Here is a 24,305-nt window from a genome sequence, read left to right as displayed (position 1 = left end):
AAAATGTGCATGGAAGAATAAATAATGTCATATTTAAAAAGTAATGATAATATTACAAGAATTAAAAATATTTATTAAAAGCTTAACTCTGCTTCTTATGTTTGGAGGCCATTACTTTTAAAGTAAACAAGATATTTGAGTCTTACCAAACACTTATTATTGTTTGGCTTCAAGTGATGCATCTTTTGGTGAAAAAAAAAAAGTAAGATTAAACGGGGCCTTTGAACCAAGGCAAAATAAAAATTAAAACAGATGGTGCCATGAAATAACAAGGATAAACTCAAAAGTAAAATCTTCCATTGAAACAAATTACAAAGAAAGATGTTTAACAAGTTAGGGAGCCGCTACTTGCAGTCCTTAAAAATCTGATCACGCACTTCTCCCTAATGGAAAAAATTGAGGGAACAGCAGGATGCTATTTCGCAGTGCTAATAACAATTCCCTTAAGTTATACTCCGAAAAGATAAAACTCTTTTCATTTGCTTAACTACCAAGAAAAATTTACCTTGGCCTAGTCTATAATTCTATATCCAAGGGCCAAATAATGGGCCAGCTCTATATGGAATTACAATGAAAGGCTCAAAGGAAAAACTAGAAGAAAATTGGAACGACAAGTAAAAGGTTGAAAGAGGAAAAACAAAGAAGAATTAGGAGCAAAATAAAATCCCAATTCGGATTGCTAGATGGAAGCCGTTAACGTCTATAACGTCTAAAACAACGGCTCAGAGAAAATGTTGAGTAGGGTACTCTTGCTCGTATCCGTTATAGTCATAATATAGCCTCTCCCCTTTAGCAATATCACGAGTAGCAACCAAAAAGACCCGACATTCACCATTAACACTGTATCTCACGCATTTACAATTCTGCTTCTTTTTTCCTTCCCTGCACAAAAGTTGTTACATTTTAAGCACAGCGGATGCAGACACGCTCAATCCAATACATCCGAACACAGAAATATATAGTTTTATCATATGAAGTTCATTGGAGGCCACAAACAACTAGTAGAAAGAAAAAGTTATTAGGCTTACAAGGTATGATTGTTGATGCCGTTGATAAATCGAGCAATGTTTCCGCGTTTATCCGGGCAGATGACAAGACTTTTAGATGGTTCAGTTGCTAACAGAAGGGTCATCATACTGTCACAATCGTCATTTTCCCGATGCTTAATGTAATCAACATCACCCGTGTATTCAGCAATAAAAGTCATATCCTTCATCTGCTCATCAGCCTCTACTGTAAAACTACATAAAAATAAATGAATAAATTCAACACGAATCTAATCAATATGCAGGTACCATATATAATTCGGGGGTTAATTACAGTAATGTTCTCTGAACTTGATCCTGTGTTTGATTTTCATCTCTGAATTTTGTGTGGCATTTTGGTCATTTATGTTAAATCCATCCATTTTCTGTTAAATTTAGGAGGAAATAGGACTTTTTGCATCCAAAAACTTTAATAAAACAGAAAAGAACAAAAATTTCAAGTCCTTCCTAAGCTCCTATGTGGGAAAGATCCAGATATACCCCCTCTCAGTAATTGGGAAATTGATTGAAATTATCATTTTACAAATCCCAATTGCTGAATTAATCAAAATCAAATATTGACGACATACTGAAAAAATTGACAGCATATCAAGAAAAAATTGACAATGGATCGATCAAATACGAAAAAGTGATCATTCAACAATTCGGATTTGTACGTTGATCATTTCAACTACTTTCACAATACATTTTCCCTGAAGTTAAAAGAAAATGGATGGAGTTAATAAAAAGGACCAAAATGCTACTCAAGAGTGAGTTTGAGGACGATATACAACAAAATAAAGGATCAAGGACGAAAATGAAACACGATTACAAGTTTAGGGACCATTGCAGTAATTGACCCTATAGTTCAATGCACCACAAAACTAATAAAGGCCTTCAGTCTTCAGATGAATAAAAAGGTTATATAAGAGGGCATTGTAATATCATTTAAGATATTGTTACCCTTCACATGAATTAAAGATTAATGCTGTAAGAGGAAGGCACCACAAAGTACTATGAGATAAGTTACCCTTCGTGTGAATCAAAAGCTACTTTAAGAGGAGGGCATTCGCCTCTTTTGCACATGGTTCTGCAAAGCTCCAATGTCTCGGTATCTTCCTTGGAAAGAATCTAATAGAAAGAATGCCAGTACTTAAATCACATGATGGAGTTGATAATCAGTTGGCCCTACAAATGGCTATATATCTCGAGAATAAGAGATAGAAAACCTGCATGCCACCATCTTCAAACTTGGACTGATTAGCAGATCTTGGAGCCATTCCGGGCATGTAAGCGAGATCATCACTGAATTCCATGTGCAATGCTGTTAAAGCAGAAGCCAGGGAACCCATTTGTTTCAGCCTTTGAGCAGGATCTTCTGATGAAACAAATGGAAGTATTCTTCTTCTTCTCTTCTGCAACACTAATGATCCTGAACGCCTCCGGCGTTTTCTGGCATCTATTCAAACAATAACAACCAAGTCAGCAAACAAAATAAGCACAGTAATCAATTTTAAAATTTATTGCATGATGCAAGAGAGAAACAACCTAACATCTTTGATCTATGTGACAGCATACCACATAAGACAATTCACTGAAAAAGTCAAATATTGTACACGGCATAACCTATAAAATATAAGAGTACAAAAGTTACAACGCTTCCTATTAGGGCGTTGCCTCCAAAATTTTAGTAGCGTGATTTGAACATAAGAATAAATAAACCTGGCAATAAAAGAAATGCATGTTCAATAGCCCTGAATAGCTCATAGAAGAATACTATACGACAATTCACTGAAAAAGTCAAATATTGTACACGGCATAACCTATAAAATATAAGAGTACAAAAGTTACAATGCTTCCTATTAGGGCGTTGCCTCCAAAATTTGAGTAGCGTGATTTGAACATAAGAATAAATAAACCTGGCAATAAAAGAAATGCATGTTCAATAGCCCTGAATAGCTCATAGAAGAATACTATACAATTAAGAGTAGAGAATGGAGATGGCTAGCAAACAGAACTGTCCTTCTAGGTTACCTGGATGCGTGTTTTAAATATGTATGTGTTGTTAGAGTAACAAGTTAAGGTTGTGCGTGACAATGTTTCTGTATCAGAACACCATTCACTTCAATCATAGCCCATTTTCATAAGTCAATTTCATTCCTAATTTGGCCTTTTTGTTACAAACGGTACAGAAACCTTAATCATGCACAAACAGAAAAGCCCACCAACTCTGCACTTCCTTTCTCACTAAGTGGAATGATCTCATTCAGCATTTCATACCCTGCACTAATAAACTAGTGAACTGCAATTTGTCAAATATATTTTAACATTCCACGAGTGCCAATTATTATTATTATTCAACACTCATAGGCACATAATGGTATTTTTTTTTTCCACTCCTATATATTGCTTCACAGTTATAAAGATACGCTGTAATGATCTTAATTATTCTCTTTTCGCGTCCTATTTTGGAAGAACATGGGAATAGATTCTACTATTAGATCAGAACAAAGAAAAGAGGGCTTTAAGAGAAACAATAAACCACTAGATTTCTAATGTGCTGGATACACCGAGGGAACTTAATCGCTATATGATATTAAAATGTTTCAATATGTTTGGTACAACAATCTTACATACTTAATAGGGCTTTTCCATTCTCTCCTATAAGTGCTTAATTTTTTTTCAATAGGTAATTGTTAAATACAAGTGAGTAAGCAACCATGAACAAGGATATTGGATAAACATCATTAAAAACATACGGTTTCCTTTTGGATAAAGTGGGGATATGTGATACGTCCTCAATACAACATGGAGACTTCCAGCATAATTGAGTAATATTTTTTAACACAAAATGGACTAAAATTATATAATTAACATATTATTCTGGTCCATTTTAACAAAAAAATGGACCAATGATATGGAATCTGCACTGTAATATGTTCACCGCAGAGTGGAAGTTTTGAAAAAGTAGCATCAGCAAGTTACATGAAATTTAATACAGAGGCCAGACAAAGTATCATATATGACAGAAAGCTACAAGAATGTTTTATTTCCTTGCTAAATTGTTCTGGATGGAGATAGCACACAAAGGAAAGCATTCCTTTTTGTCTTTTATATATCAAGTAAGGACTGTCTTACATAGAGCAGTTCATACATTGGTTAATAGTTATGCGTGAGTAAAAGAAACTTATATAGTGAATATGGCAGATTGTTGCTAAATGGAAAATTTCAGTTTCTAATCCAAGATCACACAACTAACCTCTAAACTTAAGATGAAAATATATCTGATAATGTTTTAAGCAGCACACCTTATGTCTTCGCACTACATCAGTATGTATGCATAAACAAGTACTCTAATTATTGTAGTTATGACTTTGAGCAAAATCTTAGCCAATATTACACATGCTAAAAGTCTTAACTCCAAACTAATACTATTGAGTTCATGCATTGTTAGTAGTTTTACATAAACCTGACAATCGAGATACTACCAGAACATGGATTTATTGCTTAGTTATTAATGAACTAACATTAGAGAATCTACATTTGGACAATAATGACTTTTATCGGACTTGTTAAGGGGTGATAACGAATAGACATTATGTGATACCAAAAACATCCATGGCATGTTTACCTCTTTGAAATGGGAGAAGTCGTGAATGGGAAGAGAAAGAAGGAATTGGTGTGGGATCAACTAACGCCTTAGCTGATATGATTCCTACTTTGTCAGGCATTAGATTAAGGAATTTAATGTGGAACCCACATTTTCTTTTCAGTTCCATATGTTATAGTAAAGTAAACACAGTGGAAGTCAGTAATTAGAATAATTTCAATACCCATGCTCTGGTAAACGCATGTATGCCAAGAATCGGGATAATTTCAATACCCATTCCATCAAAGTACACATACCATTAATACATCATTGAGAAATGTTATGACGTTTTTGTTAGAATCAGTATAACAGAATAGTTAACTGGCGTTCTAACGAGTTAAGCTTTTCATCACTGGTATACCAAGAAAGCTTTTCTAATTATTCAACTCTAAACTCAATCTCATTTACGATCTTCATCGTGTCCTCACATTCTAATTTTGAACTCCCTATCATAGAAACATTATGAATCCAATGTCTTCCCTTGTCCTTAATTGTCATGAAGCTTTGAACATCATTAACAAATATAATGATCACGAAACGGAAACCTATGGGAATCGCAACCACGAAAACCACAATCGCCATTGAGTACCATATAATGTACCGGAATTTACCTTGAGGAGAAGCACATTCGTCTTTGGGGTATCGATCACTGCATTTCTGAATCCGGAAAAAATCAACAATTTTTTTCTGCGAGAAACCTGAACCAAAACCAAAAAAAAATGAAAATTTATAAATAAGAACATGAATGCAATTGTAACTCCACAAAAAGAAAAAATTAAAAAAATAAAAATAAAAATCCCCTACTTCTTACTCGTCTGTGTCCGGAGCAGGCAGGGCAGAGCCATGATCCAATAGGGACAATGGCGACGATAGGCCTGAGGCATTTCATGTGGAAGCCTCTATCGCATTTATCGCAAAGAAGCAGCTCGTCGGATCGGTCACCCGACCCACAATGCTCGCAGGTAACGTCGCCATAATCACCTCTCTCCACCACCGTGAATTTAGCCTTCGCCATTATCTCCGCCATGGACTTCATCTTCTTCTTCGGCGGCGACCCAGGCGGCGAAGGCTGGCGCGGCGCCGATGTCCTCCGGTTGAAGCGGATAAAAAGGTGAGCTGGAGCAGCTGCCGCAGCCGCCGAGGAGGTGGTGGCCGGAGCCATTACGAATTCAGGTAAATGCTAATTTTTGTTGATTGAAGGCAAGGAATTAATTAAAAATAAGAATGACGGAGGAGGAGGAGAAGGCGGAGGCGGAGGAGGAAGAGGAAGATTTTGGTTGTTGGTATTACGGAATGCTGGTCTCTCCTCTCGCGGGGTTTAGGAAGAAGGGGTAGGAAGGTACTGTTGATGATGACGTAGGCAGGCTACGCTAATGTGATCTGAGTGCGTGAACGGTAATTAAAGTGCGCACCTTCGGGAGTCGTCTTTCGCTATCCTTACATGGTCACATTTAGAGCAGTTCCAGCGTGGCAACCCCCTCTCTCCCCCCGGGGCAATAAACTATGCTATCCACCCAATGAACAATAAATGTCAGTACATGCCCTTAATGAACAGTAATCATAACCGTTGCACTCTCCCCCGGAGCAATACACTATGCTATCCATCCAGTAAACAGTAAATGTCCTTAATGAACAGTAACCGTCACCATTGCACTTCAATAGCCATAGCAATAGGTAATAAAATATTAGTATTTTTTTTATTTATAAAATAATACAAAATAATTTTATTTGTAATTTCGGATAAGATTTTTAATCGTTCTCGTTGCGCCACATGTCATAATCCGAAAAAGACAATTATTGGTGATGGATTTCCGATAAGATTTTTAATCGTTCTCGTTGCGCCACGTGTCATAATCCGAAAAAGACAATTATTGGTGATGGATTTCCGATAAGATTTTTAATCGTTCTCGTTGCGCCACGTGTCATTATCCGAAAATACAATTATTGGTGATTGATCACGTCGCGCTACGTGTCATAATCTGTTTACAATCTTTGAGGGTAGATTTCCGTCATATTTTTAACGAATGACGGCATGCCACGTGGCATTATCTACAACTTAATTCTTTCTGAATCCTCCATATAATCCACCATACATCCTCACAAATCTCACACCAATTTTCTCAAGATCTCTATCATTATTCATAGTTTATGCTTCATTCTTCACCAAATTCTCTATCATTATTCATAGTTTCTGCTTCATTTTTAAAAACAATTTTTTTACAAATCTCACACCATCCATCCTCACAAATCTCACACCAAATTCTCATTATTCATAATGAAAAGGTATTTATAGAAAGGTAAAAACAATTTTTTTTTTTTTTAAATCAAATTTTTTTTTTGGATTTTTTACAAATTTTTTAAAATTTTTATTGAACTAATTAATCTCTACCATTGGATTTTAAAAAAATTGAATTCCAACACTCCAGATTGTGCCATTTGTCACAACGGTAACTTTTCTTAATTTGAAAACTTTTTATTTATTTATTTATAAAGCAGAATAATATCAACCGTTGATCTCATATCCAACAGTTGATATTAAATAAGATTTTTTTTATTACCGTTGTAAATTGGAAGATCCAACAGTTGATATTAAATAAGATTTTTTTTTATTACCGTTGCAAATCGGACGGTCCAATTTAAAGAACCGTTGAGATCGAACGGACCGTGGGAAGCCATGTGGCTTCCCAACGGTAACATTGGCAGACTGCGACGCGGGCCCAAAGTCTGAAAAGTTGTCGGTTGACGCACCCCCACGCGCTGGTGAGGCACACATGCCTGACAGAAAAAAATAAAAACTTGGGCCGATGCCAGGATGACGTTAGACCTGGCGTCACATCCACTCAGGCTCTCGGGCTGGCAATTCCTCACAGGCCTGGTGCTCGGGCCCGCACTGTCCCTCGAGCTCCCAACGTTGGAGTGTGTCACTCTGGCTCTCCGGCCCTGTTTGGTCCACTATCCCCCAAGCAAACTCCCACGGTGGAGTTGCTCTTAGGGTGAATACTATCCGGTTCGGCTTGGTTTTTCTCTCAAATCATAATTGGAATTAAAAAATATCAATGATTCAGTTTGATGCGTTTTTACTTAAATTTATTATTAAAATTATACGGTTCGGTTCACATCGATTTCGGTTTGATTCATGTATGTTTATGACTCTAACTAAAAAATATATACATTTCGAGTCTTCTACTTCCAATACCAACACATTCAACCACAAATTCAAGCAAATTATCTAGTTAAGTGTAAATAAATATTAAATTATAAATTTAGACACCAAAATATTAAAAAAAATCGTCTAAGTTACCACATTAATAATGTTTTTGCTTTAATATGATAGCACAACTTGATCAAATCCCAATTACTCACTGGGGAATCTGTTTCCTCTCATCCCCTAAAACCAACAAGAATTGCTAATTACAACTTACAACGCAACAGCCAAACAAAGATCCCCCTAAATGTGATATATACTGACCCAGCACCCACTACATACTTAAAGAATAGGCCCTAATCAATCCATTAATTTATAAAAAAATAATAATAATAAAACAATAATTTATATTAAAAGCAGTTTGGGCTGGTTTCTCCGATTCTTAGTTTTCCCAAACCGGAATCAGAACCCGTTTGAAACGATCTGGTTCGGTTTTTTGTCCTGATTTTGATTTTGATTTTTTTTGTCAACGCAGTTTTTTTCGGTTTTTTTATCGCGGTTTTCTGGTTTGGCAGTTTTATGGCCACCCCTTATTACATTGTAGCCGTTTGTAATTGTAGTGACTGAATTTATGTGAAATTTTTGTTAAAAGAGAGAAAACAAAAATGTAATCTAATACAAATTTCAATTGTTGAATTAATTAAAAATTAAATACTTTTACATATTTATAAGAAAGTAATAATTTAATCAGAACTTCTTTTTTCTCTCAAAGCTAAGAGTTATTCTCACTTCTTGTGTGAGGCTTCCAAACCCAAGAAAACCCAGTGGCACCGGCCCTAGCTTCGGTCGAGGTCAGTTGCCATTTCCTTCATGCTTTCTTTCTCTTTTGTTTTCCTTGCTTCTACTGTTTTTTCTCCCAAATTACTACTCGAATTTGTTATATTCCTCTGCCCCCAATGGTATTACTCTTCCTGGCTCTTCCTTGCTCCGATCTTCAGCCATGAATCCTACTGAGAGTGTGCGTAGAGTTCCAGTGTATCCACCGGCTCGGGTGTTTCCAACACCACCACTTTCTCTTTGTTGTCTACCAGTTCCAGCAGTGTCATTCGTGGGTTTCCACGAGCTTCATACTAATAGTTGGCTTCTCTCGCTTAGTTGGCGGCTATCCCTAGCTTATGGTTGTGCTCAAATAGCAAATCAGGGTTGGATGTGGCATCTATTGAGGCAGCGCTCGGCGGTGGACAAGGAAACAGACGAATGGACTTGAACTGGATTGGTGGAGAAAGTTGTGGAAAGTTATGGAAGCTTCTGGTTTCGAAGGCTTGGTGTCAAGTTTGAGCCTAACTGTTTTTGGGCTAATTTTGTGTTTTCTAGTGTTTTAGGCCTATTTTTGTTTGTTAATATGTAGTCTTTGGGCCTTGGTTTGCTTGTATGTTTGTGTTTTTTTTTTTTTTTTATGTTTAATAAAATATCCTTTTACCCAAAAAAAAAAAGTAATAATTTATTGATAATACGTTGATGATCTATAAGATTGGAATTTGATCATTTGAGCTACAGAAATTTAAAAATTAATCATTTCAACCATCTTCACAAAACATTTCCCTCATTTGAACACAATATAATTCAAAGACATCATTTGAACACAATATGATTCGAAGACATTTTATGTTTATTGGAAATAGGGGTGCAAATGAGCTAAACCATGACGAGTATTATGGTGCTCAAGCTCAGCTCAGTATTAAGGCATGCCTAAGCTTGACTTGAATGATATTTTCAAGCTTGAGCTTGGCTTGTTTGGAGGCCTGAAATCCATCTTTTGTTTGGCTAGACGTAATCAAAATTGAAAACTAATATAGGTAAATAAATAAATAACATAATAATTATTGCAGGACATTTATGTCCACTCACTAATTGGTGTAACCATTAGGCAATTGATTCCTCTATTTAATAGGTCATTGATTCCTTAACTAATTAGAAATTGATTATCCGAATTGAATTAGGCATATGTGTATAATTTTATTGTATAGTCACATCACTAAATAGAGGTGGCTATGCCCCACAGTGTAACAGATTCGAAATTCTCTAATAAGAATTCCCTCATTCTCTCTCAAATTATTTTCCTCTACAACATGTAATCAACACTTTTACGCTTGACGGAATCAAAATTACAACAATATTCCCCCAGAAACCCTAGATTTTTTTTTTTTGCAGCCCATTAGCCGCAAGGAAGAAAAATCATAAAATACTTCCAAGTTGTCGTAAAAAGCCCTATTCCAACAAACGAGTTCATTGTGAAAGGGCATTTTTACTGCAGAAGGCCAGCCTCTTCAAAATACCTATGTTGCTACAGTCCTTAGCCGCAAAAGCACTTTGGTTTTTTTTTTTTTTGGTAGAAAGTGGAAATGCATTCCAAAACACAGCAAAAGCTGAAGTACAACTGGAAAGCCCTACAAGGCTAACAGGATAAACACAACAAAAGGAGTAGCGAATACAAGTAGACACTAATATAACAAACCAAGCATCATTCCCTACTCCAATAAGCCACCTACAAAGGAGGACAACGCAATCCATCCTTGTTTAAGATTCTAACCAACGAAGATGGAGGTCTGTCAATCCTACATTCCTCGCTCATCTTCGTACCCACATAGGTTGCGACGAAATTTGCCGCTTCATTCGCTGATCTTGGCACCCAAGACCATTTACAAATCTTCCCAACATCTTTAATGCAACTGACAATGGGAAAAAATTCCCAGCTACAATTTTCCTTTTCTGCATTAAGAGCCGAAATTACCTGCTTTGAGTCGAACTCTACAATTATCCAAGGATAATTCCTTTGCTTTGCACTTAGACAACCTTGAAGCACCGCCTTAGCCTCCGCTATCCAAGCAGCGCATACTTTCTTCCTTTCTATGCTCTTACATCTTCCTTATGAGTGTCTAATCACAATTCCCACATAACCTTCATTACACCTAAGTTTCCAACTTGCATCAACATTCACTTTTATCATTTGCGAAGAGGGAGGAGACCAAGGTATCATTTTGCTATGATTTTCCAGACCCAGGGATTGTTGGATTCTTGTCAATTCCTTCGCCGTTCGGAAAATCGAACAGTCACAATTGATAGCATGAATGGTTTGAGAAGGAGATTGATTTTGATGATTAAAAACTGCTTTACATCGAGCTTTCCATATATGCCAACACGTGAAAGCCATTAAAGATATAGATCTCTTTCTATCCTCTTTTGTTGCATAGCTCCCTTTCATCATTTCCTTCAACCAATCCTTAATATTTGTCACTAAACATCTATCGATATTATAGCCAAGTCGACCCCCAAACCAAACCGGCTCCACCCATGGGCACATAAGGAGCATGTGCTCCACAGTCTCCTCATATTCATTACAAATTGAGCAAACCGATGATGGAGCACATTTTTTCTTGAATAAATTAGCCTGCGTTGCAACTACCCATTTCACTACTCTCCAAATAAAATTCCTAATATTTGGCGAGGCCTCAAGACTCCAAATCCCCTTCCACACTAACGGATCAATCGTGCACGAATAAGATGGCCGCTGCACCTGGCTCTTTCATTTCTTACTTCGAATCCATCTGTAACCAGACTTCACAGAATAATTTCCTTTCTTTTCCATTGGCCAAATCATATGTCATTAGATTCAGAATCTCTTACATTTGTTGCTTCAATTGCCAAACACTCCTCCTCTGAAATTAAATTCTGAATAGAGTTTAAGCACCAATTTCTAGTGTCCTCCTGAATAATTGAAGCCACATTCTAATTTTTATCAACACACACTCCATCTAGAAGACTCGGATGTCCTATTGTAGTCTCCGACAACCATTTATCAACCCATAACTTGGGTCCACTCAGGACCTGCCAATGGGCACCCTCCCTAAGTAACTCCCTACCTTCCAATAAGCTTGACCAAATCCAAGATGCTCACCCTCCCTTTCTTGCCTCAAAAAAAATGAAACATGAGGAAAATATCTCGCCTTTAGCACTTTAACCCATAAAGCATCAGGTTCATGAATAAGTCTCCAACATTGTTTTGCTAGTAAGGCAAGATTGAAATCTTTTAGATTTCTAAAACCCATTCCCCCTCACCTTTAGTATATCTCATTTCTTCCCAGCAAATCCAATGTATTCGTCTTTTCTTCTCTTTCTAGCGCCACCAAAATTTTGCAAGCGCTGCATCAATTTCTTTGCATAAATTGTTAGGAAATTTGAAGACGGACATAGGATAAGACGAGACAGCTTGCGCCACCGCTTTAATTAAGATTGCTCTGCCAGCCTGAAAGAGCCACCACTTCTTCCATCCTTGAATCTTCCTCAAAATCCTTTCTTTAACATACCCCAAAGTTTCATCTTTTGAGCATCCCCAAAGAGCCGGAACACCCAAATAACGGCCAGGATCATCAACATTAGGCATTCTCAAAATCCTACACAATTCCTCCCAGACCGTCTTTGGTGTATTAGCTCCAAAATAGATAATTGACTTTTGCAAATTAACTTCTTGCCCAAATGCTTTACAATAAGCATCAAGAATCTTGACTACATTTTGACAGTTACTTCTTCTTGCTTTCAGAAAAATCAACGTATCATTTGCAAATAATAAATGAGAGAGGCAATGCCCATTAGCACAGAGCTTCACCCCTTCAATGTATCCCATATCAGAGGCCTTTCTCAGTAATAGAGATAATATTTCACTCACAATAAGAAAAACATATGGCGAGAGAGGATCACCTTGCCTTAACCCTCAGGATGGTCTGAACCTCCTCACAGGTTGCCCATTAATTAACACCAAAAACTCCACAATTGTAACACAGCTCATCACCAAATCCACCCATTTACTGTCAAACCCCATTTTCACCATTACTGCCATAAGGATATCCCATTCTACCCGGTCATAAGCTTTGTTCATGTCCAATTTGATTCCAAGCTCGTAACTCTTCTTCACCTTCCTAAGCTTTAAGAAATGAAAAACTTCATGAGCTATAATGATATTATCTTGAATTTGCCTACCTTCCACAAAGGCATTTTGACTTGTAGAGATTATTTTCACATGTAAAGGCTTTAGTCTATTAGCCGAAATTTTTTAGAGAACTTTATAAGAAAAGTTACACAGACTGATTGGGCGGAAATGGCTTACCAACTCCGGATTCTGAGTTTTGGGAATTAGCACAATATTTGTTAAGTTGAGCCTTCGTAGGCTTATTCTTCCATTCATAAAATCAGCTTTCATCCCATTCACCTCCTGCGAAATAATATCCCAAAACGAATGATAGAACACACCTTGAAACCCATCAGGGCCTGGAACTTTCAAAGTGCCCATTTGAAAAACTACATCTTTAATTTCCTCTTCTTCAATATTTCTGTTAAGAATCTCATTCGTCTCCGACGTAACAATCGTGCTAACACAATCAAGAATATCTCCTCAATCACGTTGTCCGCCAGTAGAGAAAAGTTTCCGGAAGTGATCCTCCACCATTCTTCTTATCCATGTTTGATTATCAGCCCACTGTCCCTCACTATTACAAATCTTCACAATTCTGTTATATCTCCTTCTTTGTACAGTTGACTGATGGAAAAAGGCAATGTTAGCATCTCCCGCTTGCAGCCACCTTATATGAGATCGTTGTTGCCAGAATAATTCCTCTTGCTCTTCTAATTTATTGATTTTCTCTGGATGGCCTTCATCTCCTCCACATTATTCTCCCACTTGATTTGCAAACTCCCAAGTTTCTCATTAAGCATATTAATCTCTTGTCTTCTTTCCTTAAATCTCCCCTTACTCCACTCCTTCAATTGCTCCTACATATCTTTAGCTTCCTCAGCCAAGTGTTCAGCCAATCTCCATCTATTTGATTACTCTAACTTTTCTGAACCACTTCCTTACAACCTTCTTCTTTAGCCTAAAAAACCTCAAAACGAAACAGCCAATGCCCCTTTACCATCACCTGCTCCGTGTTTACAATTAAAGGACAATGATCAGAACCTCTAACCGTGCCATAAACCACCATCATGTTAGGCCATTGAAGTTGCCACATGCCATTGACTAAACATCTAGCAAGTCTCTCTTGTATGAGTCTATTATTTCTTGTTGCTCTCTAAGTGAACCTTGGGCCACTAAACCCCAGATCAAGAAGCTCCATTCTTTCGATGGATTCCTGCATAAATTTGGATTTAATACATGATCATTCATGTACTCCAACTTTCTCATGCTCCCAGATTACCTCATTCAAATCTCCCCCACAAAACTATGGCATGTTTGTAGGCTCCAACATCTCAATCGCCCACTGCCAAAATCTTGATTTTTCTTCTTTAGGGGTTCCATACATCCATGTAGCTTGAAACCAATCACATTCTCCCACAATACGCACTCTTGTATGTATTATATTATTTGTGGAAAATAAAACATTCACCTCAATTGGATCGTTCCCCATAGACATAGTCCTCTAGCTATCCCAATCGGTAGGACATCAACACCTTGTCTGAAACTCATCCTCCTCTTAACATCTTCCATTCCATGGCTTTTCATTTTTGTTTCTGAAAGAAAAATGATGCGAAAATTAACTTAACACACAAATTTAACCCTCTTTTGACAATTGTAGTATAAGTATAAGTAAGGATCATTCTGGACCGGGGATTAGGAGGGCTTGCTAATAATCTCTAAACTAACTCAAAAACATAAAACTAAATTTAAAAACACTTAACAAGACTCACAAGACTCAAAGCAAACTTAAAATACTCAAAACAGCTTAAAACAACCAAATAAACTTAAACTAGACACTAGGAATGACTTTGGACGAAAATTGATTTTTACTTGAATCAAAACATTTAAAACACAAATTAAAACAGATTTGAAACACTTTGAAACAAGAAACAAAAAGGGGGGTTTTGATTTGGAGGAAGTTGTAACAAACAAACAAGTATGAAAAACTAGACAGATTGTAAAATAAATTGAGAAATAAGATGATGGATGGGATAGCTAGAGGCTTTTTCTCCACACATGATATGTATGCAAATAACTTGATTTCTAGTTACTACTTCATTGAATTATGAACGACAATGCTCCAAATTAACCGTGACATTACTAGTTAACTCTCAGATTTTCCTTGTTTTATTGGATTGGATGACATCATTCGACAACCCAAAACATTCTTCAAAAGTTCCCTACATGACATCATAATAGAGATACAATCAAAGATCATTACGTTTAAGGAAAATCATAAGCATTGACAAAGCACTTGCAACTATGACATCATGTCGCTTATGCTAAGAATTAAACTTAACGCGATCGTTTATAAGCGACCTTCACTACATGTGAATATAAGTTTGTAACGATTATGTGAAACTTTCTTATATTCTAGCAACGGATTTATGCATGCCAATTAAGTGTCGACCCTTAATTAACAAATACAAATAAGTTATCAATCAAATAGTTAAGCCAATTGCATTCACAATTCAAGAGTTCATAACTGGAATTTATCAAATTATATTGCACACATAATCATGGCTTTGAAATCACCCCTAGCCAAGAGGGGTTTAGCCACTCATATTTACAACAAAATGAAAGGAAATGAATTTAAACATTAGAAACAAAAGAAAGAAAACACCTAAACGCTCCAACGATCCAAGTTGGACAGCAAGCACGTCCAAGCATTTTCCTTCCTATCCTTTGCTACGACACAAGGTGTTGGTGAATGTTTGAAGGTTTGTTTGTATGGAGGAATGGATGTGAAGATGAATGGATGTGTTTGGATGAAGGTTGTGTTGAAATGGGAGTGAATGATCTAACCAAGTATCAACTCCATTTATGTTACACACACTTCCTTTTATAGAGGAAGTGCATGGCAATGGAAGGGAACATGGAGTGGTGTAGCAATTGAGTGCAATGATTCAATGTAATGATGCATGAATCTGAAATGATGGAGGGAACAAGGAATGGTGTAGCAATTGAGTGCAATGATTCAATGTAATGATGCATGAAATCTGAAATAATGAAGGGGACAAGGGTGATTATGCATGGCATGGGTGGAAAGGTGAGTAAGTGGTGAATCAATGAGTGCAAGGAGGTGAAAGGATATTGTGCACATGGTAGACAAAGGAAAGGAAGTGGAATGATGCAACAAATGAGTCAATGGAGGGAACATGGATGATGATGCACGGCATAGGAATCCAAAGGGAGTGCAATGGTGGTGCACGACAATGATGGAAAGGTGAATTGTGGAGTGACACCCCTTTGTGGCTGAGCTCTTTATCATTTTCACATTAATTCTTCTTTATCTTTAACACATTCCTAGCCTCTTTAGTTTTCAATTTTGTCCATCCACCTTGCTCCATGCATGTGCTATTCATTCCAAGCCCAAAACTGCTCCAAAATGCACAAAAATGCATTTTATTGCTTTATAAGGCCCATGGACCTACAAACACACGAAAATAGCTTAAAATATATAATTAACTAAGAAATAACAACATAAATGCATGAGAACAAGCTAACTCAGTCGCATAAATATGCTCCTATCAAAAAACCATAGAGGGTCTATATTTACGTATATACCCATGTAGGGCTCGAACTACAGTGTCCGACCCAAGACCATGACAGTTCCAAAGTATGTAGATCATGGCGACCTTGCAGCTGTTTCAGGCCAGCCGCCACCGCCTTCAATATTTACCCCAATATCACCCAATCTGACATGAACCTTATGAAGGTTCTCCGCTTGATTCATATTCCATTCCCCTTCCAAGTAACCTTCTCGTATGCTCAACCCTGCAGTTCTCGCTCTTCTACCCCTCCCTCGCCTTTTTGCCAAGCCTCTTTCTCCCATTTTTTTCTTCTTTGTAGGCGACTGGTAAGTATTGATCCCTCTGCCCTCAGCTTTCCTTTTTAAACCGAACCCACCAAATACAATTTCTAGCACCAACTAACCCAAGTGAGCTCAATATGCACTTCATGGTGAGGAAGCTACTAAACACAATCCTAGATGATGAAGCCAATGAGTACCAGAAAGCAAACACCCTTATTTTTATTCGAAATCACATGGCAGAATCCCTGCAAATAGAATTCCTAGCTAAGGAGGACCCGAAGTCGAAGCCTTAGTGCACTTTGATTAACAGAAGCTGATATTCAACGCCTCAAGTAAGAAACGATTGGCATAATCTCCGCTTCCAAGACTTAAACTATCGTTGAGTATGTCTCCGAAGTCGGTTGATTCTAAAGTTTTGTGGTTAAGAACTCATTGATTCTAACCTATTAGAGAAGACCTATTCCACCTTTAAAGAATCGAATATTGTCTCTAACAGCAGTACCGAGAGCAAAGGTAACAAAGGTTCTCAAACCTCACATCGGTTCTCCTTCTAGCTGAGAAAAACAACTTGCTGATGCAAAATTATAAATCTCGACCTACTGGTTCCAATGTTGTTCCATTGCCACAAGTTAATGTGAATGTTTCCAAGAGAAGGAAAAGGAACCGTGTTAGTAGAATGGTCATTCGTCCCAGGTCAGAAGAACAACAAGGGGAAAGGTAAGTTGGTTCAAACTAAGGGTACTGACCTTGCAAGAATTATAGGAACATTAACGATAAGGCTAATAGTCCCGAACCAATAAACAAGTCAATTATTTGCTTCTTTTGTGGTGGAATTGATCACTAGGCTCACACATGTCGATGTTGTTGATTGATATCACAACCGTAGTCAGAGAGAAATCAACCGAAGTTGTCCAAAATGACATGGCTTGAGTCGTTTTGAATTTCATGGAGCAAGATGACTACTAATGGATGTGATTGGCATGTAGCCAACTTAGAATTTTCCTTAATGTCTTCAGATAATTTCTTTTTTATTTTCGGATTATTGGGCCATTTTGAGCAAACTATTGGTTTTTTAACCCCTTTATGGTTATTGTTTTACTTCTTTTGGATTTCAGTTCTTGAATAATTTAAGTCAACAAAGTTTACCCTGAAAACTTGTTGTGTGACTTAACTTAAAATTTTCATATGCATATGTTCCATGAAGTTGATCGACTGGTAGACAATGCTATCACAAACATTGTTTAACATAACCACATTTATTCCCTCAACTTCATGCCTACTGAATCCTCGACAATAGCAATCCATGGCCCGACACTATTGATAAAAGGGCATGTCAAAAGCCAATTCGTGTTGCCCAATGGTACTTTGCTTACTAGTAATGAGGCCTTATATTCTCCTCGTTCTGAACAAACGTTCTTGAGTTTTAAATACATTTGAGCTGACAAATTCTATTGTGAAATCATGGAAGAAAATGATGTTGAATTGTGAAACTAGGCTTGGACTTGAATTCGTAAGGTCAAAAGGATGAGAATGGTGGTGGTTTAGGGGTTTTTCTATGTTTGTGGATGGGTCTAGAAAGGAGAGACGATGTCAAGCAGAAGAGTGATGTTGAGAGAGAGAGAAAAAGGGAGAGAGAGAGAGTGATAAAATAATGTTCAGCAGAGAAAGGAAAGAAGAAGATGAAATGGACATATTGATTTTAAGCACAGTTGTCACATCTTGGCCCGGCCCCCCACACATCCCGGGCTCGACTCCACCATAGCACAATATTGTTCGCTTTGGGCCCCGACCACGCCCTTACGGTTTTGTTTCTGGGAACTCACACGAGAACTTCCCAGTGGGTCACCCATCTTGGAAATGCTCTCGCCTGAACTCGCTTAACTTCGGAGTTCTGATGAAACCCGAAGCCAATGAGCTCCCAAAAAGCCTCGTGCTAGGTAGAGATGGGAATATACATATAAGGCTTACAGGATCCTCACTCCTGGGCGATGTGGAATCTTACAACAGTGCCCCAGAAAAATGGTGGATCCAAATTCACATTGATTTATCAAACATGATAATATCCGAATAATAGAAATTAAGCAGGGGGTGAAGTAAACTGTGCTTATGAACAATAAAATAGTTGATTTTGAGATTTAGTTAAGATTGAATTTTGTAGTAAATAATCTACAACCACATCATTTGGTTTGGAAATTTGATTTAAAATTTTTGTCTTCCTATCATTAACCATGTTAATCATATATTGAATTCTTCATCTACAGAGGAGTCGAATATAAAACGTTTCCCTCTAAATTAAACAATAGCACCAAGTGGATTATAAAAAATGACTAGGATGATCTCTCCTCCTTTTTCCATCTCCTCCTCTCATAATCTCTATTTTGTCTTTCTCTTTTTATAAAAAAAATTAATATAAACTGTTGACATGATTTAATCATGACCGTTCAAATAGGTGGAGAAGGAAGGGGAGAGAAAAAAAAGAAAGAAATGAGATAATCCATTCTCCTAAAAAAAAAAAACTTGTAAACACATGATTTTGACTTATGTGTATGGGACATAAAAGAATAATTTATTCAATTCCCAGTCAACACCTGTGGCTAGCTACCCATGGTCAATAGTGCAGTGCAGGCCAAGTCATTGGAAAAAACACAAAACGAAAGAATTGTCTTCGTTCCTATTAATTAGATTTAGCTGCCCTACAGTCATTGATTATTCAGCCCAACCCACTCCGCCAGTTGCTCTCTCCCTCTCCAAAATTCATACTCCCACAGAATTGAAGAAGAGAGAGAAAATATGAACCCAGCGCCACCAGCAAGGCCTCCTCCAACACCCAAAAAGGAGGTACAACTCCAAGGTCCACGCCCTTCCCCTCTCAGAGTCAACAAGGACTCCGTCAAGATCAAGAAGCCACCGCCACACCCCCACCCACATCCACACCCAGCATACACCCAGCATCCCCATCCACCTCCACAGCCGGTGGTGATCTACTCAGTCTCTCCCAAAGTTATCCACGCCACAGAAAACGAGTTTATGTCCTTAGTCCAACGCCTCACCGGCCCTTCCACCTCTCCGCCCTCCTCCTCCGCCGACGGCCTCTCACCGGCTGCAAGGCTCGCCTCCGTACACAAGACAAGCCCTAATTCTTCAACCTCGGATTACAACAAGGTCGTGGCCGGCGCCGCCACCACTAGTACTAGCATTGACGACGACTTCATGACAAGTATTTTCAATAATCTTGAAGCTCAAGGAGGCGGAGGAGGAGGAGGGTCAGTGCAACTTGACGAAATGGGTCAATTTCCGGGCATATTGTCTCCGGCGCCAGCGTCTCTGCCGGCGGTCCCAAGTGGGTTATTCTCACATCAACATCAGCATGACGTCATAAGCAGCCCAATGTTTAATAATTGGATGGGGATGGCCAATAGCCCTGGGCCGGCTTCTGCTTTGGTTTCTCCCAGCCCCTGCTCATGGGACCTCTTCAACCATTTCTTACACTACGTTTGATAATTCAACAATTTGCTGCCCGGTCCTCAGTTTCGTTGCATTTTTACATTTTAGCAATTGTAATTAATTTGTTACTCTCAGCCCCAGTCTTTGTAATCATTTTGTAATTCAGATGGAGTTTTACAAATTTACTCTAATGATAATTATTCATTTGAATTTCGCTATTTGGATTAGTTTAAACAAAAATATCGCTGAAGTGGTTGGTTAGGGCATTCGTCTTGGACTGTTCAACCCAGTTGCATATGGCTTGTAAAAGGACAGATATATGCCTACATTGTCATATGATCACTACAGTTCACTGTTCGGAATCCGTATCTACCAACAGCTCTACAAAACCTCAAAAACGATGAGGCCAAATGGAAATTTCAAAATTCAAAATTCATTTACCCTTACAATGCTGAAGACCGTTCATCAAATAAAGAAAAAGATGCCGAACGCTGGTGGTACGTTGTATCCTTTGACGTCATACTGTTCTTCCCATGCTGGTCACTCTCGAATCATTTTGAACTCGCATTCTGACATTTTTCGGACTTAGAGCTTCAGCGGTAAACATCCTCCTTATAAATTAAGGTGCCAACCTTCTCCCCCTTTATGGCTTTTGAGATGTTACCAGGTTTGTTCAGATTGAACACAACAACTGCATCATGGGAAAGAAACAACAGCATGTTCAGCTCACAAGTATGGTTGCAAAATTTTAGATGCTTGTCTAAACATACCAGGAATTTTGTTTGTCTGGCATAAGGTAATGGCGGTCATGTCCATCACCAAAAGATCTTTCGCCATCACCTCTTGATATGTTAAATTCTCAAGAAGACGGGCATTCGGGTCACACCTTGGATCGTTGTCATAAACCCCGTCAACATTTGTAGCTTTCAACACTACCTCTGCATTGACTACGCCCACAATTGAAAGCAAAATGATAAGTTTGAAACAAAAGAAAATACTTCTGTAGCTTTTAGCCCTCTGCATTGACTGGATAAACGATTGATATTTGCCACCATAGACAAGTTGCAATTCAGTAAATTTAGGACTAGATAAATACGAGAAGACTTGATATTAATCAGTACATTTGGGAATATTCAGGACTACTTACTTTCTGCACCACGAAGCGCTGCAGCAGTATCAGTGGTGAAGAACGGATTTCCAGTTCCAGCCGCAAAGATTACTACTCTCCCCTTTTCCAAATGCCTTATAGCTCTTCGACGTATATAAGGCTCTGCAACCTCAGACATTCGAAAGGCAGTCTGCACTCGAGTAGGGATGCCGATACTTTCCATTGTTGCTTGAAGAAATATTGAGTTCATGACAGTTGCCAACATCCTGAAAAAATGATATGAACCAGATCAAGTAATCACCCAATGAAAGGAATTATGTAAAAATGCAACTGGAAAAAAGTCTACACAGGTGACATCAAACAACACTAAGGAATTTACCCGATGTAATCAGCAGATGATTGGTCAAGACCGCCGCTTCCCACCCAGGAAGATCCACGGAAGATATTTCCCCCGCCAACTACAATTGCAACCTGAAATACTTAACTAAGATTACTAAACCATACAGAACACAGTAAACTATGTTTTGGATCATGAGCAAACAAATCTCACTAGTACAATCTGTTGAGCACTTTACGGAGATTACTAAAACATTCAAACTATTCCTGTTCATGCTATCCCTGCATTCTGTTGGATATTTAAATAATAAAAATAACCTACAGTCCCATTCTTATCATGAAGCATTTCCCAGACTGCACGTTCATCCTCACATAGATAATTCTTGAATCCCCAAATTTCACTACGTTTAACTTTATAAACAGGTTACAGTAATGACCAACATCACAGGTAAACAATATAATGAGAAGAATACGACCTCTGTGTGTGTGCCCTTGCCTTCATGTACATAAAAGGAAAAGGTCATGTAAAGTACAGTTCTTTAATGTCAAGTGTTGAGCATTACCTCAATGCCAAGGCGAGTCACAGATGCAACCTCCCTTGCAATTTCCATTGTTACCTAATATTATCAACGGGCCAAACTGTTCATGTTTCAGAAACCAATAAGAGAAGGATAATTATCATAGGATGATTTAAGAATTTATGAGACCTTTGGGTCAATAGTCTGTGTATGATCTCCGGCAAGTGCCTCTCCGCTAACTTTAAGCAAAACCCTTCGCCACTTATAAGATGGTCCAGACGAGCCATTCCCATTCATTGTCACCCCAAAGGGAGCCATAGATGATATTTGAGTATGACTGTTCAAAAGATATGAAGTTAAAATGGTAGATATTAGAGCAATGGTATCCAAGCCAACACTACCAAACGCTACTACTAGATGAAAAAAAGGCATTGCCATTTTCTCACACAATTCGACAACCAAGGAAAGACAATTTTCTTACACCCCTTGATATCTATCCCAAGAACAACAAGATATGAAAAAGCAAAAATGATTAAATCATCCAGGGGAAGATCCAGGGTTGAAGAACAGACTGATTATTATATATCCTGCAAGATTGGATATTTGACAACAAAATCAAGTGTAACTGAGGAGCATGCGAGTTAATTAAGGAACCACCAAGTGAAACTGAAATCGCTGCACCCTGCACCCAACAGTCTGTTGATACTTACTAAACCCTACCAGTAGTTTACTACAAGTAACTTTTAGCTAGAGTCAGTTTTTTTTGGTCGAAAGCTAGAGTCAGTTGATAGTTACATTCAAGGACCCTTCATTCCGACAACAAAACTGAAATTAAGCGGCTACCCATAACAATTTACAGTAATAAAAAATACAGGAAAGTCATGTTCTTGTAGCGGCATACCTGCGGTGATTCACGGAGTCGGAACCGGAGCCCATTTCAGAAGATGAGCAGGTAACCGCCGCCAACCGCCCACGTGGAGGCTGTTTACTCACCGGCACACCATTGTAAGCGCGCTTCAAACAAGTCAGAGGCGGACATGAAAAAGAAGAGGAGGAGGTGGAAGAGGAGACAGAGACAAAGGAGGAGGGCGAAATTGCCGCCATGAATAACTGAAAGTCAAAGTAACTTAATTTAGTTCTCCTAGCGCCAAGCTGTAGCTGCTGCTTGACCAAACCAAGCAAGATAACATGCCTCTCTCCCTTCCCTCTCGAATCCGGATCCTCGCCGGTTCCTTTTTGTGAGGATTTCGGAAATCCTTAATCATGTTCGGTTATCTTTATCGTACGGTCAAAAATTATTTTAAATATATTTATTTAAAATTAAACACAAACATTACTTGATAAAAACTAACCACACAATGTACAATAAATGAACACAATTCATAAATCCCCAAGATCCACACCAAAAGATGCAGAGAGGATCCTATTGATTTTGGCAAAAGTCCTACCTCAATAAAAAAAAAAGAAAACTAATAAAAATGATTTGAAAACTTAAAGTTTTAACGATAAGGACAAAATAAAGGTAAATGAATAGTATTAGAATTGACTTTTTAATATAAAAATATGATTTTTTATTAAAAAGTACCGGAAACTTTTAATTAAAGTTATCTAAAAAAATGTTTTGAAATTCCACGAAACATACCTCATTTTCCTTATTACTATATTGCCCTTTGAATAAGTAATTTACCCTTTGTAGGCCTATGCAACCAACAAAAACTTCCACCTTTGGATGAATAAAACTCAGTTCGTTATTGACGTTATTAACCTATTAGAATACAATTAATTAATCCGAAATCATTTTTGTAATTGTAGCCTGTCATATAGGAATGTAATTTCTAATTGTAATTAGTGAATGATTCCTATTTTTAATATGAATTTATATAATTCTATATTAAAATATTTTCTACACATCAATACAAGAAGTTATAATTCTATATGATGTTACTCGTCTAGATTTCCTTAGGTCCTAGGGTTTTCTCTCATCTCCTCCTTTCGTTGCCGTCCCAACCAACAAAACAAAACAAAAACATTTTTGTCGTCCCATGTCCATTCCGCTCATGGCGTCCTGTTCTTCCTCTCTTTGCGGCCAAAACAATGCGAACTTCGTCAAACTTTTCTACCTCCAATCATATTGTTTGGGTTCATCAACTCAAAAACCTATTTTTTTTGGTTAACTGATAAAGTGGTTAACATATATTTCCCATAACCAAGAACTAACTTACTGTGGTATCCCGTGAGCCCAAAGAATCCTCTCAATTCTT

The 24,305-nt window shown here is 37.8% G+C and overlaps 4 protein-coding genes across 4 annotated transcripts; 1 reads left to right on the top strand and 3 right to left on the bottom strand.

Moving 5' to 3' along the window:
- Positions 1-282: 282 nt before the first annotated feature.
- LOC126616795 (probable Histone-lysine N-methyltransferase ATXR5) lies at positions 283-6,145 on the bottom strand. Its single transcript, XM_050284947.1, has 6 exons — positions 5,479-6,145; positions 5,286-5,372; positions 2,255-2,484; positions 2,056-2,156; positions 1,029-1,241; positions 283-882 (listed from the first exon to the last, which is right to left on the bottom strand). The coding sequence occupies exons 1-6, from the start codon at positions 5,834-5,836 to the stop codon at positions 723-725; spliced, it is 1,149 nt and encodes a 382-aa protein (XP_050140904.1). The 5' UTR covers positions 5,837-6,145; the 3' UTR covers positions 283-722.
- A 5,848-nt stretch (positions 6,146-11,993) lies between these two features.
- On the bottom strand, positions 11,994-13,163 carry LOC126629463 (uncharacterized). Its single transcript, XM_050299510.1, has 3 exons — positions 12,981-13,163; positions 12,612-12,797; positions 11,994-12,509 (listed from the first exon to the last, which is right to left on the bottom strand). The coding sequence occupies exons 1-3, from the start codon at positions 13,161-13,163 to the stop codon at positions 11,994-11,996; spliced, it is 885 nt and encodes a 294-aa protein (XP_050155467.1).
- Positions 13,164-19,247: 6,084 nt separating this feature from the next.
- On the top strand, positions 19,248-20,292 carry LOC126629494 (protein MKS1-like). Its single transcript, XM_050299558.1, has one exon. The coding sequence runs from the start codon at positions 19,429-19,431 to the stop codon at positions 20,134-20,136; it is 708 nt and encodes a 235-aa protein (XP_050155515.1). The 5' UTR covers positions 19,248-19,428; the 3' UTR covers positions 20,137-20,292.
- A 62-nt stretch (positions 20,293-20,354) lies between these two features.
- On the bottom strand, positions 20,355-23,287 carry LOC126629491 (uridylate kinase PUMPKIN, chloroplastic-like). The gene is made up of 7 exons (XM_050299544.1): positions 22,946-23,287; positions 22,234-22,381; positions 22,090-22,143; positions 21,570-21,661; positions 21,230-21,456; positions 20,853-21,029; positions 20,355-20,773 (listed from the first exon to the last, which is right to left on the bottom strand). The coding sequence occupies exons 1-7, from the start codon at positions 23,146-23,148 to the stop codon at positions 20,676-20,678; spliced, it is 999 nt and encodes a 332-aa protein (XP_050155501.1). The 5' UTR covers positions 23,149-23,287; the 3' UTR covers positions 20,355-20,675.
- Positions 23,288-24,305: the final 1,018 nt, after the last annotated feature.

The sequence above is a fragment of the Malus sylvestris genome, chromosome 1 (genome assembly GCF_916048215.2).
Source record: "Malus sylvestris chromosome 1, drMalSylv7.2, whole genome shotgun sequence".
NCBI lineage: Eukaryota > Viridiplantae > Streptophyta > Magnoliopsida > Rosales > Rosaceae > Malus > Malus sylvestris.
Note: the sequence above shows the minus strand (reverse complement) of the source record. Positions and strands in the feature narration are given on the sequence as shown.